At 49.8% G+C, this 17,317-nt stretch overlaps 1 protein-coding gene across 1 annotated transcript; it reads right to left on the bottom strand.

Moving 5' to 3' along the window:
• Window positions 1–4,411: 4,411 nt before the first annotated feature.
• On the bottom strand, window positions 4,412–11,135 carry ADIPOQ (adiponectin, C1Q and collagen domain containing). Its single transcript, XM_041416367.1, is given in 4 exon segments — window positions 4,412–6,199; window positions 6,980–7,199; window positions 10,714–10,787; window positions 10,790–11,135. Coding segments are annotated over 4 exon segments (861 nt in total). The 5' UTR covers window positions 10,830–11,135; the 3' UTR covers window positions 4,412–5,672.
• Window positions 11,136–17,317: the final 6,182 nt, after the last annotated feature.

Below are 17,317 nucleotides of genomic sequence, written 5' to 3'. Positions count from 1 at the left end.
CATAAAAGTGAGACTTGGCAGGATGAGGTCCTAAGTGCTAAAATGCCTTAGAAGGGTGTAGCCAGTGGTGCAGCACAGATGAAAAGCAATTCCTTCAAAACACTTAAATGTCAGCTTGTTCCCTTCCATACTCTCAACAGGCCACGGCTCTGTCTACAGGGAGCTGCAAACTGTCCCAGTACATTCTTTGGAAATAAAATGTACAATCTATTTTGAGCTGAAAAGAATCCACTCATTGTGAGGGAGAGAAAGTTGCCATGCTAAAGGAAGCTGGCTGTCATCTGTGTAATATTTCTTCAGTGCTGCTTCTGAGCTGGTTTCCAGTTTATCCAATATCCAGTGTTCCACTGCTCTTCATATGAGCAGGAGCAGGCAAGCTCAGACCTAATGTGGCAATAGTGGATTTCCTTGGCTTTTTGCTGAGTTAACTTCCAGGGAATAAAAAGTTTTCCTTTTAATATTTTATTTCAGTAATTGAAGTGAATTTTTCTTGATAAAGAAGGAATTCATTTAGATGAATAAATGGACTTCTTCCTGCTTCCCAGGGGTGTTGAGAAGCTGGCAGGCATCTTCCTGCTCTCAATGTGCAGTTGTTGAGCACATGAGAACATGCTGGGAAGATGACAGTGCTGCCCTGTTCCCTGAAGTCCCTGTTGGTGATGGGGCTGGAATGCCAGTGTCACATCAGGGATATTTTGGAAAAGCACAATGCAAGTCAGTCCTCAGCAGCAGCGGTGGCTTTAAGCACGAAGATTTGCTTCTATGTTTTCTGCTTTCAAGTTTATTTATTTTTTGAGTTTGCCTTTTATATTTGTTCCAGTTGGCTTTTGCCAAGCAGCAGGGTTAGAATCCTGACCCATGTTACAAACCTTTTATTCAAGCTTCTATGAGGAGTTCAGAGCAGAGGGAGACAGGAGCAGTGTCTTTCAAAGCTTTTAAAATTCACAAATGCAACTATTCTGTGAATTCTGCTTGCTTATTTATGAAAAAAGGTTTAGGTAATCTTGTACAAACTCATTTAAACTTAAAGCCTCCTGGAAGAAAGGACTCAGTTTGGAATATTGTGAATAAACAGATGCACAGCTGAGAATGTTGTGTATGAGGTGGGTGACAGGGCGAGGGATGTGACAAAGCATCCGTGGTGCTGACAGGAGCTGCCCCACCAAGTGAGTCCCAGCTGGGGATACTTTGGTGAGGACACTTCAGGGGGGACTTCTGCCACAGGACAGAGGGGACTCCTGTCACAGGACAGAGGCTCTGTCCTGTCAGAGAGCAGAGCTTCCTTTCAGGCCGTGCTCACCTCCCAGCACAGCTCATTGAGCAGGGTCCTGCTGTGCCCTGTTCTCCTGCTGCTCTGGAGCTGCCTCTGCATGGCTGGGGTACAGGTGTGGTGCTGTGGGAATCACCTTCCCTGTGCTGTGCCTCATCCAGGATGGCAGATCCACCTTGGCCTTCAACACTTGCCAAAACATGGACCAGAACTAGAATGGCTTCTCCAGAAATCCCTGTCAGGGAGCAGAGGAGGCTGTGCTGTCCTGACTCTTTAGCAGAGCTCCACTTTCTCAGGTGCCCAGAGGGAGCTGGATGTGTGGGTTCATACCCCCTGTCCTTCCCTGCCTGACTCCAGAAAGGAATTAAAGATTGTCTTCAAGTGTCATCTCTCTGCCTCCTTCCCTGATCCCTCTCCATAAATCTGTCCTGCTTTTATGGGAGAGATTCCACAGATTCCCTTGAGGGTGGGAATCTCTGCAGGAAGAAATAGATACTGACATCTAATGCTTCCATTTCATTGGGAATAAACCTTTCCTTTCCCCTGGATTGGCTGGAGGGTAGTGAACTGCACCTCCATGCACGGAAGTTTCCCAGTGTTCTTTCTCAAAGAGCAGTGGGCTGGGCTGATCATCCCAGGATGAGCTAAAGGTGGGTTTGCTGACTTACAGTCCCATGGAGACTGAGTCTTTTCATCAGGTACCTACACCCAGCACAAATACAGTCAGAGAAACACATTGCAGCCTGGGCACACTCTGGTTTACTGCACAGTATTTCAGAGACGTTAAATCTGATGGCATTTCTTGTTTGGAAGAAGAGTGGCTGATTAGCCAAATGTCAGGCTTGATCCTAATCCCTCTGCCTGTTTCCATGATGAAAACCCTCTAGTGAGTTTATACTTCAGGAATGCAAGTCTTGCAAGCAATTTATCTTTTTCTTGTAGCTCTTCATGGTTTAGTGCATCTGCTATTTGTATTCCAATTAATTACTGGCACAAGTGATTACATGGGGTTGAAGTACAATTAGGACCAGCCTATAATTGTGTTTGAAAGGGCTATGGATGCTTTTACAGATGGTTTCCCTGCTGGATGAGACTGGTCAGTCTCTCCAGCTGTCTTCAGCTTTTCATGTTATTTCTCCCTAATTGTTAGTGCTGTGACTTCAATCTTTCACTGGGGAGTGTTCTTGCTTTCTGCCTCTTAGAGTACATTAGCTTCTAAAGGGAAAAGCATCCTTTTAGACCTGCTGGACAGGCAGTAAATAGTGAGACATAACTTTGTACAAGGCATCTGCTGTCAGGATTGATTAAAAACCACAAAGTAAAACACTTAAATTTGTTGAAGAGCAGGTGATTCAGTGCCCTCTCAGCATGCCAGTGTCATTCTTGCTCTTTTCTTACAACATAATTGTGTGTTCCATGCAGTGTGATCCCCAGGAGCCAGCCCTGGCCTTGGAGATGTGCCTGTGTTGGCCAGGTTTTGCCCTCCCATGGGTTTATGAAGCATGGAGGGATAGTAAAACCACAACACCATAATGGAAAAAGGCTGGATTCCTTAGGCACTCCCCTGAGCACATCCCCCAGGACCGTGTTATCCCCCCAGACCCTGTTTACCGCTCTTCCTTGAAAGCAGCCCAAGGCCAGCATGGTGCCCTGCAGGTCCCTGTCCATGGTCAGCCTGGCCATGTGCCCCTGGTGTGGCAGAGCTGGCGAGCTGCAGGTCTGATACCCATCCCACATGCAGGAATGTGAAGCTGTTGGCCCATAAGGACTCCCCAGGGTGATTGGTGGCCACGCTCAGCTGCTGCTCCCAAAGCTTGTCATCATGTTTTGGCTGGCTGAGGCCCCCATGCAGACCCCTGCAGGGGCTGGGCAGCCTCAGGAGGCAGGAACAGAGGGGAAAGGGCAGCTGTGGGGCAGAGGTGGGGGTGCTTCTCTGCCTGCCCTGTGTCTGTGCTTGATTCCTTGACGGACTGAGTCTCTGTTGGGAGCAGTTGCCTTCTAGGAGAGATGGGAGGTGGTTTAAACTGGAATCTGGTGTCTGCTGGGAAAGTGCTTGTCTGAGCTGAGCAAGAATCCTACAGAAATTTGAGCTGAAAGGCTTCTTAAAACAGTCCCAGTCCCTACAGGGAGGGCTTGGAGCCCTGTTTCCATGGTGGGGGTTTGCCTTGGGCTATTGTTTGGTGGGCTTTGAGGTGCCCAGCTGGGACATGGGCAATACAGGCACTCTCCTGGAGTGTCATGCTGAAGGGGCAGTTCAGTATTTGTGTCTGAGAGAAGGGGGAAGAGTCAGTACATGGAACAGCAGTGCCTTAATGACTTTCTTTAACATTTTTCCCAAGGTCTGATCCTGAGTGCTGGTGTACTGGATAAAGCTGTAAGCATGTTTGCTCCTGCTGCATGGCAGCAAAGAAAGCAATAATTTGTTTTGACTCCCTCTTGGGAACTGGTCTTTAAACTTGTATAGCCTCCTAATGTTTATCCCAAATGCCTCTTAATACTCTGGCTGTTTCAATTTTCCCTGCCTTCCGAAGAGCCATCTGAAAAAATTTGACAAAAACAGTGAAAAAGCCCTGACTTGCTCTTTTCAATTTAAGCCTCTTACACCATTTGATCCAGCAAGTGCTGCAATTTTAAATCTCCTTTTTTTATGGATTTCTGGGGTTCTTTTACCTTTGCCCTGTTTCCTTCCCATTAATTCCCACAATAAGAGCAGGGCTTTTTCCAGCTCACTGAATTTAGCATGACAAAATTGAGCATCAGTTTCACCCTTGCTAAATCCAGGGTGCTTGAAGCCTTCAGGGCCAGCAGAGGCCCTCGCTCTGGATGGCCCTTTAGGCTGGATTCAGGGTATTTGGTTGGGAAATAGTGGAAATAATTGGGAAAACCAGAGCTCACCTTACCCAAAAAGGATGCAGTACAGTGTGAGGTGGTGAGATGCTGAAGCCTTGACGAAATTTAGAGTGTGGAGTGTTTCTTGAGAAAGGAAAAGGGGGATACCCCTGTGTTTGCCAGCCTATGGTGCCCCCACCTTGCTGGAAAAAAAAAATTTAAAAGGATTTCCTGGGCTGCCTGGTGAGGCTAGGACTATATCCCTTTCTTCAAGCCCTTCCCAACAACACACAAAAAAATGTGGACACATTCTCATTGAGAGAGCTTTTTATTGTTTTTTATTTGCAGTGTGGTAATTCACTGGAGTGTGAAAAATGATGTTGCAAGTAATTTCAGTTGAAGCTCTTAATGCTGTTTTGTGCTTGTAATACTGCATTAGCTCTGATCTGTGTTAGCTTGCTCTGAAGCTTAGTAGCAGGAGTCTTCTTTGAATGTATCTGAGAAACCATCAAATCCTCTTTTAGCAAAAAGTCAAGCAAGATCCTTGGAGAGCAGTTTGATGGGATTGACACTAGTTGCAGCCTTAACACTCTTCTGCATTCAGGTAACCTTGCCCAAAGCTGGGGCAGGGATGGGGGTGTTCATCCCAGGAGCTCATTCCACATGGGAGGCTTCAACACCACCCGAAGCTCTGCCCAGCTGGTGGGCAAACCACGGCTTACGGCACACTTAGGGCCTGGAAATGGACAAACACAGCTGATAGGTCTCAACTTCTGGCTGCACCTGGGAGCTGTGTAGAGGGGAGATGGGACTGGATCTTTGTGGTCACCTTGGGACCCCTGAAACTGCACAATCAATGGGCTGCTTTTGTTGTGTGGCCTCACCGGTGCTCACAAGGTTTCTCAGATAAATCCCAAGAGAAGATCCCTGCCCTAAACTTGCATTAGAGATAACAATAGGGGATAAACATAAAAAGAAAACCAAAGGATTAAAATCAGTGGACATTAATAACCTGAATATATTCAAAGATCTGGGCTGAAAAAAGGGAGACAACAAACCAGGAGTGGAAGTCAAAGGCCTTAATAAGGGGGAGTTACAAAAAATTGAGCCATCTGTTCCAGCTGAAAACAAGAGCACTCTGCTTTTGTGAGTAATATTTTTCTTCTTTTACTCAAACTTTAAAATGCTGAGTAAAATTCCTACAATTGGTTTAAATGGATTTAGGTGGCTAAAAAAGGGAAATTTAGAATATCATATTTAAATGCAATCAATTTTTCTCTTCTCACTTTTAAATTTAAAACAAGGTTAAGACATGTTGAGAGTTTTTCACGACATGGCAGGAGTGGTATCTGACTTTGTGCTGAAGTTTCCACAGAGGTAGGAGTGAACTCTTGGTTCCATGGAAATACTGGTATGACCTCAGTGATTTCACAGGAGAAAGGGTTTTCTCTTGGCAGTCGTTGCCCTTGCAAAAGACAATTTTCTGGTAAATACATTACAGCTATAGCGCCAGTGCCCCAGAACATGTCCAGGGTTAAGCCATCTCCTCCTTTTCCACACAGCATGCCCTACTTTAGTAGTTATCTGGGTCAGGGTACAGGAGGAAGCCCATGAAGGTGGAATCATTGAGGTTGTCAGCATAGACCCCATTTTTGTCCCCGTTCCCATACACCTGAAGCCAGACCTCATCCCCGGAGCTAAGGTGCAGCAGGACAGAGCCGCTGGCTTGGTCCACGTTGTTGTTCTGGAACTGGTCGTAGGTGAAGATCACAGCCTTGTCCTTCCTGTAGAGGCTGACCTTGACATCTGACAGGTACACCGTGAGGTGATAGCCGAAGAAGTAGGTGCCGGGCACGTTGCAGAGGAACTTGCCCGTGCTAGGGTCATAGTGGCCCTGCTCGTTGTAGAAGATCTTGCTGAAGCGGATGGGGACGTTGGGGGCAGGGCTTCGCTCCGTCAGCCCCACGCTGAAGGCAGAGCGGTGCACAAAAGCATCTTTGCCCTTCTGCCCTGGGATTCCAGGGCTTCCAGGAGATCCAGGGGGTCCGGGAAAGCCTCGGCTTCCTACTGGGCCCGGTTCACCTTTGGGACCTGCTGGACCTGTGGGACAGAGTGGGGACTGGGAGTTGTGCTTGCAGTGTGTTGGAAGCTGCTGCTGAAATGCAGAGCCCTACTCTATTGTATTTGCAGGGACCCCTGTGGCAGGGAGGAATGATGCATCTGACTCCATGTTCTCAGAAGGCTAATTTATTACTTTATGATACTATAGTATATTAAAGAATACTATACTATACTATACTAAAGAATACAGAAAACATACTTACAGAATGCTAAAAAGATAATAATGAAAACTCGTGACTCTTTCCAGAGTCCCAGCACAGCTTGGCACTGATTGGCCAAAGAGTGAAAACAACTCACAGCAGAATCCAATGGAACAATCACCTGTGGGTAAACAATCTCCAAATACATTCCACATGAGCACAACACAGGAGAAGCAAATGAGATAAGAATTGTTTTTCTTTTTCTGAGGCTTCTTAGCGTCCCAGGAGAAAAATCCTGGGCGAAGGGATTTTTTCAGAGAATGTGTATGCCACACTGCTCAGCAGCATGGAGCCAAGGAAGGGCTCGGGGATCTCAAAAGCCCCCAGGGCTGAGGCAGCGAGTAGAAACCCTGCTCACCCCCGACCCTGGCTGTGTGCAGAGCTGCTGAGAGCAAAAACATCATTAACTGGGAAAAAAAAAACCCAAACTCTTTGACTTGGGTTATGGAATCTCCACCCCAGGAGATAATCAAAAACCATCTGGATACACATCAGGCATGGACCCACCAGACAGGGGACTGGGACTCGAGCAATGACATACCACCTGCTCCTCACCAACCTTCATCTCCTTTATCTCCCTTGAGTCCATCTCTTCCGTCTTTCCCATCCCGGCCAGGGACACCGTTGTGGCCAGGGTAGCCGGGTGCTCCTCCCATCCAGTTGGCACATGGCATTTTGGGGTCAGGCTGCGTGTCCTGGGCAGCCACCCCTTTGGAGTGGGGGGCCAGCAGCAGCAACGAGCACAGCAGGAAGCCTGCCAGGCCCCTCATCGTTGGTGCCTGATGTGGACAATTGCTTTGTTAACTTTAAAAGTTAATAGAGAAAAAAGAGTGAACACTCTTCCCCCACCCCAAATAACAGAGAGGCACAGAAGACTCAATTTGAGTCAGTACATCTGAAGGAAAGCAGTTTGTGCTCGTGTGAGCTTCATGAGCCAAGCTGGGCCCCTGGGGCACGGCCAGAGCAGAGAGGAGCAAAGACCAGCTACTCCCCCAGCCCGCTCAGGCTCTGTGCACAGGCACAGATGTTTCAGGAGCCAGCACAGCAGATGCCAGGGTATCTGTGGCTGATCTCCTTGCAAAGCTCTGCTCAATTAGCCACAAAAAAGCCCTGACTCCTGCCTGGGTGAGTGAGCAGCTGATGGGAGGAACGGGTCTGGCAGAGTTCTCTCAAACCCTCTACAGCCTCGAAGCCAGGCAGGAGTGGGTTCTGACTGCACGTACAGCCTGCTCACCTGGCTCTGCCTAACACGAACAGAAGCCACAGCCAGGCTTCCCAGCTTCCCTGAGCCACAATTTGAAATTATGATACTGGAGGTTTTTTTCCATCTGAATTGTTTTTTGATTATGGGAAGGCAAAATGTGCAGTGTTTAGGCACTGTAGGATTGCATTTCTTTTTAATCTGGTTGCTTTGTTGGTCACAGCAATTAATGCAGCTGCCCAAAACCAGGTTGGTGGTGACACCCTGCTGCCAGCCTGGCTTTGTCCTGTGCTCCCAGCCCCTGGTGGGCCTTGAGTCAGGCTTTTAGAACACAAGATATTTTAAAATTACCATTGTTGTGTGATACTGCTCCCTGGGCAGGGTTTATACTCTGGAACAGTAAAGGTATCCTGTTAGGAGCATTGTAAGTGGCATAATAGGCAATAAAAAGTGAGCAACAGCATGGCAATTAGAATCCCTTAGCTGTGTAATTTTCAAGAAAAATAATATTTTGGAGCAATTTCTTTGCAGGGTTGATTTTCAACAAGCAAGCTATTCAAATGTCATATTTTAAATAATGTCTTACTAGCTCTGGTGTAATTGCTTCAAAGGAAACTAAAGAAATGTGCTGGTTTTAGCTGGGGCAGAGTTAATTTTCTTTGTCCATGTGTTGTGTTTTGGATTTGTGCTGAACACAGGGTTGATACCACAGGAGTGGTTTTGTTATTGCTGAGCAGTACTTGCACAACATCAAGGCTTTTTCTGCTCCTCCCCCCACCAGTGAGGAGCCTGGGGGTGGCCAAGGAGTTGGAGGGGACACAGCCAGGACAAGTGACCCCCAGCTGACCCGAGGGATATTCCAAACCACGGCATCATGCTCAGCTCTAAACCAGGGGTGAGGCTGGCCCCAGGCTCGGGGGCTGGCCAGGCATCGGTCAGTTGGTGCTGAGCTTCTGTCTTCATTTGCATCACTTGTCCTTCATTCTTTGTTATTTTCTTTTCGATTACAAATTTATTATTGTTATTATTACTATTTTATTTCAATTACTACATTGTTCTTGTCTCTCCCCATGAGTGTTCTTACTTTTACCAGTGCAATTCTCTCCCTCCCTTGTGAGTGAGTGGCTCTGTTGGGCTCAGTTGCAAGCTGGGGTTAAACCACAACAGTAACAAAGAGGTTGCCATGATTTCAGTTTTTGCTGCAAAAAAGTATTGATATTGAGGATATTGAAGGAGCTCGGGGAAAAAAATAAAAATAAAAGCTCTCTTTAATGGCTTTGGTGGACAGTGCCTAACACCTAAAATCAGGAAAATCCCAAATCCGTGCCCACCCAGCCAGGCTCCAGCAATCCAGCAGCCACCCAGCACTCTGAGATGGGGCCAGTGCCCTGCCTTGGGGGCAGTTTTGGGGCTGAGGATGCTGAGAGGTCCAGTGGGCACAGCCTGAGCCTTAGGCAGTGTTCCTGTGTCCCTGCACTTTGGGAAGAGAAACGTCCCTTTGCAGCAAGGGCTGTAGTGATTGTCCAGGGACCAGCATGGAGCAGTGAAACTGATGTCTGTAAATCCTGAAAGTGGCTTGGTTTGCTAAGCAAGTTGTGCACAGTGATCACACCTTGCCCTGCCCCAGTGAAACCCTTGCCCCCTGCCTGGGTCCCCTCCAGCTCATGCACATACCCCTACAAAACCAGCATAGGCTGTCTGGGGACACCTAACTGTGTTAAAACATGGTGGTGATCTACAAAAATCTGGCTCAAAATCGTGTTTCTTGATCTGTGTTTTGGTGATTTTGTTTGGGTTAGTTCTGCTTTCTGGTGTGCTGCCTAAAACTCAAATATCATCTCAATTTTAGTGGTGTGCCCCACAGGTCTTCTACTGGTACAAAATAACCCCTCCTGTAAGGTCACAAGCAGTGCAGGTGTGAGGAGCCAAAGCAGGGCTGCAGGGAAGCTTTTCTGGAGGCTGCCTGGCCACTCTGCTCCAGAGGGCTCAGAGCCATGCCCTCCCCAACATCAGTGCCCACACATCACACACTCAGCGCTCTCCTTTCTCAGGTGAAGAGGGCTGTGATATGCAAGGAAGGAACATCTTCCATCCCCGCAGTTTAACTCAAGCCCAGGTGATTTCTGTGCTTGAGAAGCCAAGCAGCTCTCTGGCATAGGTATGTCTTACAAAGGGGAAGTTTTAAGCTGTGGTTATCAGATCTGAGTTTAAACTCTGGTTTAGAAGTGACATCCCTTTACTTGGTCTTTCCCATTTCCTTTTGCTTTTCCATCTGAAGCCTAGCATCAGTTTAACATGAAATAATCTGCTATATTTGAATGTCAGTTGTACCTTTTGGACAAGAAATAGATGAGCTCTGTACTGCTGGTGGCTTTCAGTGATTGCCTTGGCAGCTGCTGTATTAAAGGCACATATCTGTTATATGAAGCTTATTCATTTATCAGCAGAAACCACGGTAGCATCTGTGAGAACAATGTCATTCCTAAGGGCTATATAGTGATTCAGAATTTAAATTTCAGATTGCACTATATAAAAATTACATACTCTAAGTCCCCGCATCGTTCTGCACAAAACAGACTGAAAAATCCATCTATTTTCCCACTGGAGAATTTCCCTCAAAGGGTATTAATCAGGGCTTTGGCTTATGTCAAAGGTTTTTCTTTTTGTAATTCTCGTAGTGTGGCTTTTGCTGAGGTTCCAGAGGGCTCACACCTTAAATATGGGTGGTGCAGGTTTCTGGTGAGGAACTGATGCCACTCAGGGAGATCTGGGCAAAGCCAATGTTCCCTGGAGTCTTTGAGGAAAGAGGTGAATCAAAAGGTGCCAGTGCAGTATTTACTGTTACAGCCATGCACTTTCTCACTGTTTTTCCTGACTACTTTTTGATTTAGGAGTTCTGTTCTCTAAATAGTGTTTCCAAAAAGGGGAGTATGAATCTAGTGGAGATCAGCTATTCTTGGTTTAAAATACTCTCTGGCTATTACAAGAATAACTTGAGAAAGACAACTTCTTGCAAACAGAAAAGTCTGTCCAATTCAGCCCAAAAGAAGAGAGTAACTTAGTAAGGAGGGGGAAAAAAAAATCATGCTTACCAGATGCTTTGAGTCCTGGTTGGCTTGCTGCAGTCTGTCTAGAGAGTGAAGTCTGGCTATTGCATCGCTATCCTGAGGGCATGGGGAGCTGTCAGCTCAGACACTGCAGTTCCCATTTGCTATTGCGCATGCTGACTTAAAACTTGGGTTTTCCCATTAATTTTTCCTGGACATAACTTAAGTTTTGGAACAGATATATAATCCACTGGGATAGCTTGTGAAGATGGCCTTACAGGGAAAAGATGGCTTTGGGAATTGGACAGGAACTGGAAGAGCAGTGGTTTGCTGGAGAGCCTGTGTGAGAGCCTGCTCAGCCAGGGCTGTGCTTGTCCAGCCCAGGCTGCTGCTCTCTGCAAATTGGGAAATGGTTTAGTGGCTGGTGGAGAAAGTGCGTGCAGCTCTCAGCAATGCACACACGTGGGGCTTTCAGTGTGTTAGTAAATGAATTATTGTGGAATAAGTTTGGGCTTCTCCTTTTAACTGCAAGAACCATTCCTGGAGGCTGGAGGCTGCTGCCACACCAAAGAAGGGCAAAGCTGCTCAGGGGGAGGGCAGCACTGGGGGAAAGTTCCTTTTTAAGGCACCTAAGCATGTGCCAGCACTATTGTAAATGACTGGAGTTATTCCAGCCTGAGGATGGCTTTCCACCTATCAGACTTTTCGGCTTTAGGTCAAAACCAAGTCTCTTTCTCCCTGCATCTTTCTCCTTCCCAAAGCAGAGGTGGAACCTCAGCTAGCTGAGGCATTTCTCTACAGCTGCTCTGGGGCAGTTCAAAGTTAGCTAGGTGGAACCTTGGCAAACCCGAGTTCCCAAAATCATACCAGGAAAAAATTGTGTGATGTTGCACCTGGGCATGGGAAGCTGGTGTGCTTGTGAGAGGGGAAACTCATCTGAGTGAATGCCAGTATTGGCATGGCAGCATTCTGAATTGCTGAGTTGTTTTCAAGACCTGGCTATTGGGAGGGACTAAAAAGATGTATAAATGAGCAATAAATAACTTTTTATATGTAGAGCTGGGAGTAAGCAAGAGTGAATTTTTAAGCCTGAGGAGAAGGTGCAGAAGGGAGGAGCCCCAGGACAACTGCATACTGCCTGCCTTGTTCTGGTCAAGCCCTTAGTCCAGCATTTAAGAATATTTGTAGGTTTTTTTTGGATGATGGGTTTTCCATGCAATGTTGAGACTTAAAACAACCTCTCATGCAACCCCAGTAAAATACCAAAGTAGTCTAGTTGGATCTGTTTTGTTATAAATGTGATTATCTAGGGCCATGTGCATTTGTGTGCGTGCAATGCCAGTGTTTCTGTCGAAGTTTCCTGAGCAATGAATGGAGGAGAATGACCTTGGAACTGAAATTGGACCTGCTTTTGCTGTGGAGTGAGAGGTTTTCTGCTGCCCCTGCCCCAGATGTGAGCAAGACAAGGCTGCTTCCCCTGACAACTTTTGACTTGAACCCCAAAATGTATGACTGGGATATTTATTAGGCTGCCAGGAGTTGAGGATTGGACCTGAGATGTTTAACAGGTACTGCTGCAATTACCTCATGGTCTTTCAATTCAGTTGTCAGGGAAATACCACAGTGATACATTTTTCAGTGGTCCATCAAACATCTTCCCAAACATTATCACTGCCTCCCCAGGAGAGAAGTGGAAGTTTATCGCTGGGGGTACAACCAGCTGATACAACCCCTGGCACACTTGCTTGCAGTTATGTTGTGTTGCACACTTGGTTTGCAGGTTGGTGCTGGCTCCTGTTCCTGCTGCAGAGGGAGATCTTGTGCAATCCAGAAAGCTGCTTCTGGCTTTGTGGTAAGAGAACAACTCAAATGCCTTTGGCTCTGCCTGGTGACAAGCAAAACCTGCCACCAAATGTGGGCTGTCCTGGCAGTGCCCACAGCTGCAGTGCTCAGGGACAGCAGTCTGGATGGACTGGGGGGTGTTTCGGCACAGAGAAAGCTGCTACTCACAAGTCCTGCAATGTTTTCTCTGCTTTTCTCTGTGGTCAGCAGCCCTCCTGTGTGGGACCCGCTGCCAGTACCTAACCTGGCTACAGGCCTTGTGCTGAGCCTGGGTGTTCCCTCTCTTGGACCTGATGCAAGCCAGCTAATATAAAAACCCCAAAACTGACTTGATGGATTGTGGTTCGCAGCTTTCAGTAAGAATTAAATATAAGCACAAAGTTATATTTAGCCATCTATAAACAGGTATAAAATAGAGCAGAGGCTCATTATCAGCTGTGCTCTGTCAGATCCCTGTAGCTGCCCTGGTTGCAGGGAGGCTGGGACAGCTGTCTCAGGAGGCTGGTGACAGTCCAGGCCCTGTTGGCAGGGTCTGTGCCATGGGGCTGGGCCAGGAGCCCTCAGCTGCCCAGCACTGTCCTCTCCCAGCAGGATCAAACCAGCACCACCGTGGAGCCCAGTTCTATGGGAACCCTCGTCCCCCTGGCTGTCCCTCCCTGAGACTGCTCTTCCTGTCCAGAGCCGGGGCTCCTCCGCTGGGATCTGCTGAGCCCTGTGCTCCCATTCACTGTCCCCCAGGGATGCCAGGTCATCCCCTTGGCTTCCCTCTAGCCCTGGATACAGCATGTCCCAGAAACAACACACATTCCCCACTTTGCTAAAAATGGCCCAAACTGTTGATGCTGTCTGGCAGGCGGCCTGGCAGGCTGCTCCCTGCTATTTCGGTGCTGTCTGGAGAGACCACGGCCTCTGTGCCAGGGTCCACAGTCTCCATGCCGGGGCGCTGCTGGCTGCGGCCCAGGGCACCGCGGGCAGCTTGCACCAAGCCCGCTCCTGTGCCTCGCCAAGACCCTGGTCCCCTTCCTGCCACCGCCTCAGGGGCACCTGCACTGGGGGCAAGTCAGCAGCGAGTGCTGAGGGGCCAGCTCCGCAGAGAAAGCAGTAAAATGGCCTGTGCCTGTGCTGCCATCCTCAAACCGCGATCCCCCCGCGATCCCAGGCATCCTCCTGCGCCCAAACCCGTCCCTGTACAGCCTTGCACTTCCCTCTAGTGGCTAATCGTTAATGGCGCTCTCCCTGAGCCCGGCCCGAGGATGGCAGCCTGCTCCTGCCTGCCCTGGGGGCTGCTCAGCCCCTTCCCCGTGAAGCTGGCTCCTGGTGGGTGCACCGTGTGCCGGCCATGTCCCCAGCAGTGCCAGCAGGAAGGCACAAGGGCCATCGGCACGGCGTGTGGCACAGCCTTTCCTTTACACCTCAAGGGTTTGTTCCCATGAATTACAAACTCATGGGCCCTGATGTTCCCCCTGGGTTTTCCTCCATGAGCGTGGGGAGGTGGCACAGCTCCAGGGACGGGCAGGTCTGGCAGCAGTGCCCAAGGCCAGGCGCGCAGCAGGGGACAGTGGCTTTCTGTGGCCATGGGACAGCCCAGCTGGGCTGTGCAGGGCTGCTCACCCGAGGCCATGGCAGTGTGATGAGGGTGGGGGGACGGGAGGCCTCTGGTGCACAGTGGGGATGCTGAGCCAGCATGGGTGCGGGGAGAAGGGGACACACCCCACTGGGTGGGCTGGGGGACCCTGGCCCTGGCTGAGGACATGGCACCCACTGCCACCCTGTGCCTTTGCTCCAGGCCAGCCTCCTGCCCAGTGCTGGGGCTCCCGTCTTCCCGGCCCATTTCACACGGACAAACGGGCTCTTTCTGTCCCTCTGATGGGCAGCTCGGACAGAGCAGCTCCTTGCCAGGCTTGAGCAACAGCGTGCTTCTCTTCTTGGCGATTGCAAATAAACTTCCCTGGCCTCAGGGGAGCCCCGCTTGGCTCCTAGCGAGGAGGATCTTGGCACAGCGGGAGCTCTCATGCCGAAGGGACATTGAGACGTTTTGTCCAGGAAGCAGAGCCCTGTAAATACAGCTCAGAGCTCCTTTTATTGATGTCACAGCTGTTCCCAGGGCGCTCCTTTCTGCACTGAGAGTTCAGGGCGCTGCTTTGGCCTCCCCGGGCTGGAAAACCAGGGGAACAGGCAGGTTCTGCATGATGGCATCCAGCTCCCCTCTGCTCCACTGAGCAAGTCACTGGCTGCTTTCAGCACAGCCTGGGCTCGCCTGGGGCTCCCTCCGGGCTGGGAAGAAGCTGGGCAGAGACCAGAATGAGCTCAGTGCTGTGGTGTGCGGGTCACCCCTGTGAGTACCCCCTCCGAACGGCGCCCAGCTTTCACTCCCTGCAGGGATGGCATCTTTCACAAGGCACCTGAGAGCGCACCTCTGTCCGGCTGAGCTGGTAATGAGGAACTTAATGAGGCTGTCACCAGCCCGTTCAAATGAGCAGCTGAGCGCAGGCAGGGACAGCTGCTCCCCGCGCAGCCCCCGCAGCCTCAGCGGCACCGCAGTTTTACAGGGCCCACGAATTATTTATTATGAGAGCGTCTCTGAGTCACTGAGGCGAGGAAAAGCGCATTTCCTTCGCACAGAGGAGCTATCCGAGCCAGCCCCTCCGCCGCTTGGACAATAGATGGAGCTCACCGCCCTGGCTCCGCACGCCCGGCCCAGGCTGCCGGAGCGGGGATGCCCCCAAAGAGCCCCCGAGCTCGGGGACAGCCCCAGGACCCTCCCGGGGCAGCCAGGCCCTTCTCTGTGCAGGTGGATGGGCTGTAGGGGGTGAGGGAGCCGTGACCCCAGCCAGCTGGAAACAGAATGGAAGAGGAGAATTGGGATTTGTCTGGGCCTTTGCAACATTTGTGCACTTTGGTGGAGGTAACCCCAGCATAATTTCCATGGTCTTCCCAGTCTACATCACACTTCTGTCCTTTTTTAAGAGGTGTCTGCCCCCAGTCCCCTATTTTGCTTCGCTTTTGGCTGCTGAGGGACAGAAATGGCATCATCTCCCCTTGTCACCACTTCCCATCACTGGACATGTCTCTTCTTTCAGACTCCATATCTGCTGCTCTCAGTCTGGGGTGTCTCAGTGTTGCTGGGATGTCCAGGGGGGCTGCACAAGCCAGAAGAGTGTATTTGCTCTGGGTCTGATGGCAGAGGGAGCACGTGGATCCCCAAAACCCCAAGTGGTTTGGCAGAACCTGAGGGGGGGTTGGTGGCTCCATGCTGGGGCCCAGTGCAGGCAGCAAGGAGCCATGGCATGCTGGAACTCCTGGTCTGAGGTTTCAGGGTGTCCCCAGCCCTCCACACAGCAGCCAGCTGGGATCAGGACTCCTCACAAGGGGATTTTCCTTTCCTCTCTTTGTTCCTTTCCCCCAGACATGGCACAGGGAGGGCACAGCCAGGGAGCAGGCAGGGGACAGAAAGGGCACAGCCAGGGAGCAGGCAGGGGACAGGCACAGACAGGAAGCAGGATGGGCACAGACAGGGCACAGCCAGGGAACAGGCAGGGCACAGGGCATAGGCAGGGGACAGGGCACAGACAGGAAGCAGGATGGGCACAGACAGGGCACAGCCAGGGAACAGGCAGGGCACAGGGCATAGGCAGGGGACAGGGCACAGACAGGAAGCAGGATGGGCACAGACAGGGCACAGCCAGGGAGCAGGCAGGGCTCGTCACGGTTCCACAAACCACAGCTCTCATCTGCTGTGTTGGGAAGCCCTGCCTGGTGCCAGTCCCGTGCCCTCCATGCCGTGGTCACCCCAGCAGAGGGGTGGAAGTCAGGAGCCCGGGGAGGACATGACTCCTTCCCGTCACTCTTTGCTGTGCATTGTGCAAGGTCAGCAGAGCAGTTTTTGGCCATAAGGGTTTTTCCATGCACTGAGGTATTGATCCCCAGCCCCAGCCTGGTAAGCTCTGCTGTGCATGAGCTGACTGCCTGCCTTTTGCAGATGAGGGATGTGCCACGGGGTGGCTTTGGCACTGGCCTCTGGAGCCTGGGGCTCTTCTCCCAGAGCTGGACTCTCCTGGAGAGAGTCATCCAGCTGCCAATGAGTCACTGTGTTCTCACATCAGTCCCTGCCTACCTTCCAGAGGGTCTGTGCTCAAATTCAACTACCTTTGAAAACACTGGTGAGGTGCTAAGGGATAACAGTTTGCTTGTTTCATCTGCAAAATCTATTCACTTAGAAATGAGGATGTGATTAATTAAAGGCATTAGGATTCTTACATTGTCTATAAAGTGGAATATCATTGCTCAATCTCAGTGATGCATGTTTCTATAGAAAAAAAAACCCTATAAATCTATTAAAAAATTATTTCCTGTGTTTTTACTTTGGGCATAAATCATCCCAAAGTGGTCTTTGGGAAGTCACAGAAAATGGCACATCTGTGTGGCACTTTTAATAGGGCATTTCTTTGTGCTTTCCAGGAGGTGTTTGTGTTTACTGTAGGACTAATAAAGGCTTATAGTGTCTTCAATTATTCATTTTTATAAGTGCTTGTTCTCCTGATTGAGCAGTCAAAGCCACATTTTCACTGGTTTTAGCAGTAAATTGTGGGGCTTTTTCTGCAGTCAAATGACTTTGCCTCCACTTTGCCTCTCTTCCGCATGAAAAACAATGGTGGTTCACTCAGCCATCCCATTTTATGTTTCTGGCTTTGGAAGGCACCTTTCTTTGGAAAGGCAGTCTGGCAGCTCGGGTGGCAGCTGGCTGACCCAGCAGCCTTGTGGCTGCAGCACCTTGCCTTGCGGCTGCCAGGAGTGTACGTGTGAGCTG

The sequence above is a fragment of the Onychostruthus taczanowskii genome, unplaced genomic scaffold (assembly GCF_017590055.1).
Source record: "Onychostruthus taczanowskii isolate IOZ18803 unplaced genomic scaffold, ASM1759005v1 scaffold51, whole genome shotgun sequence".
NCBI classification, from domain to species: Eukaryota; Metazoa; Chordata; class Aves; order Passeriformes; family Passeridae; genus Onychostruthus; species Onychostruthus taczanowskii.
The sequence above is the reverse complement of the archived record's forward strand: the minus strand, read 5'-3'. Positions and strand labels throughout refer to the sequence as shown.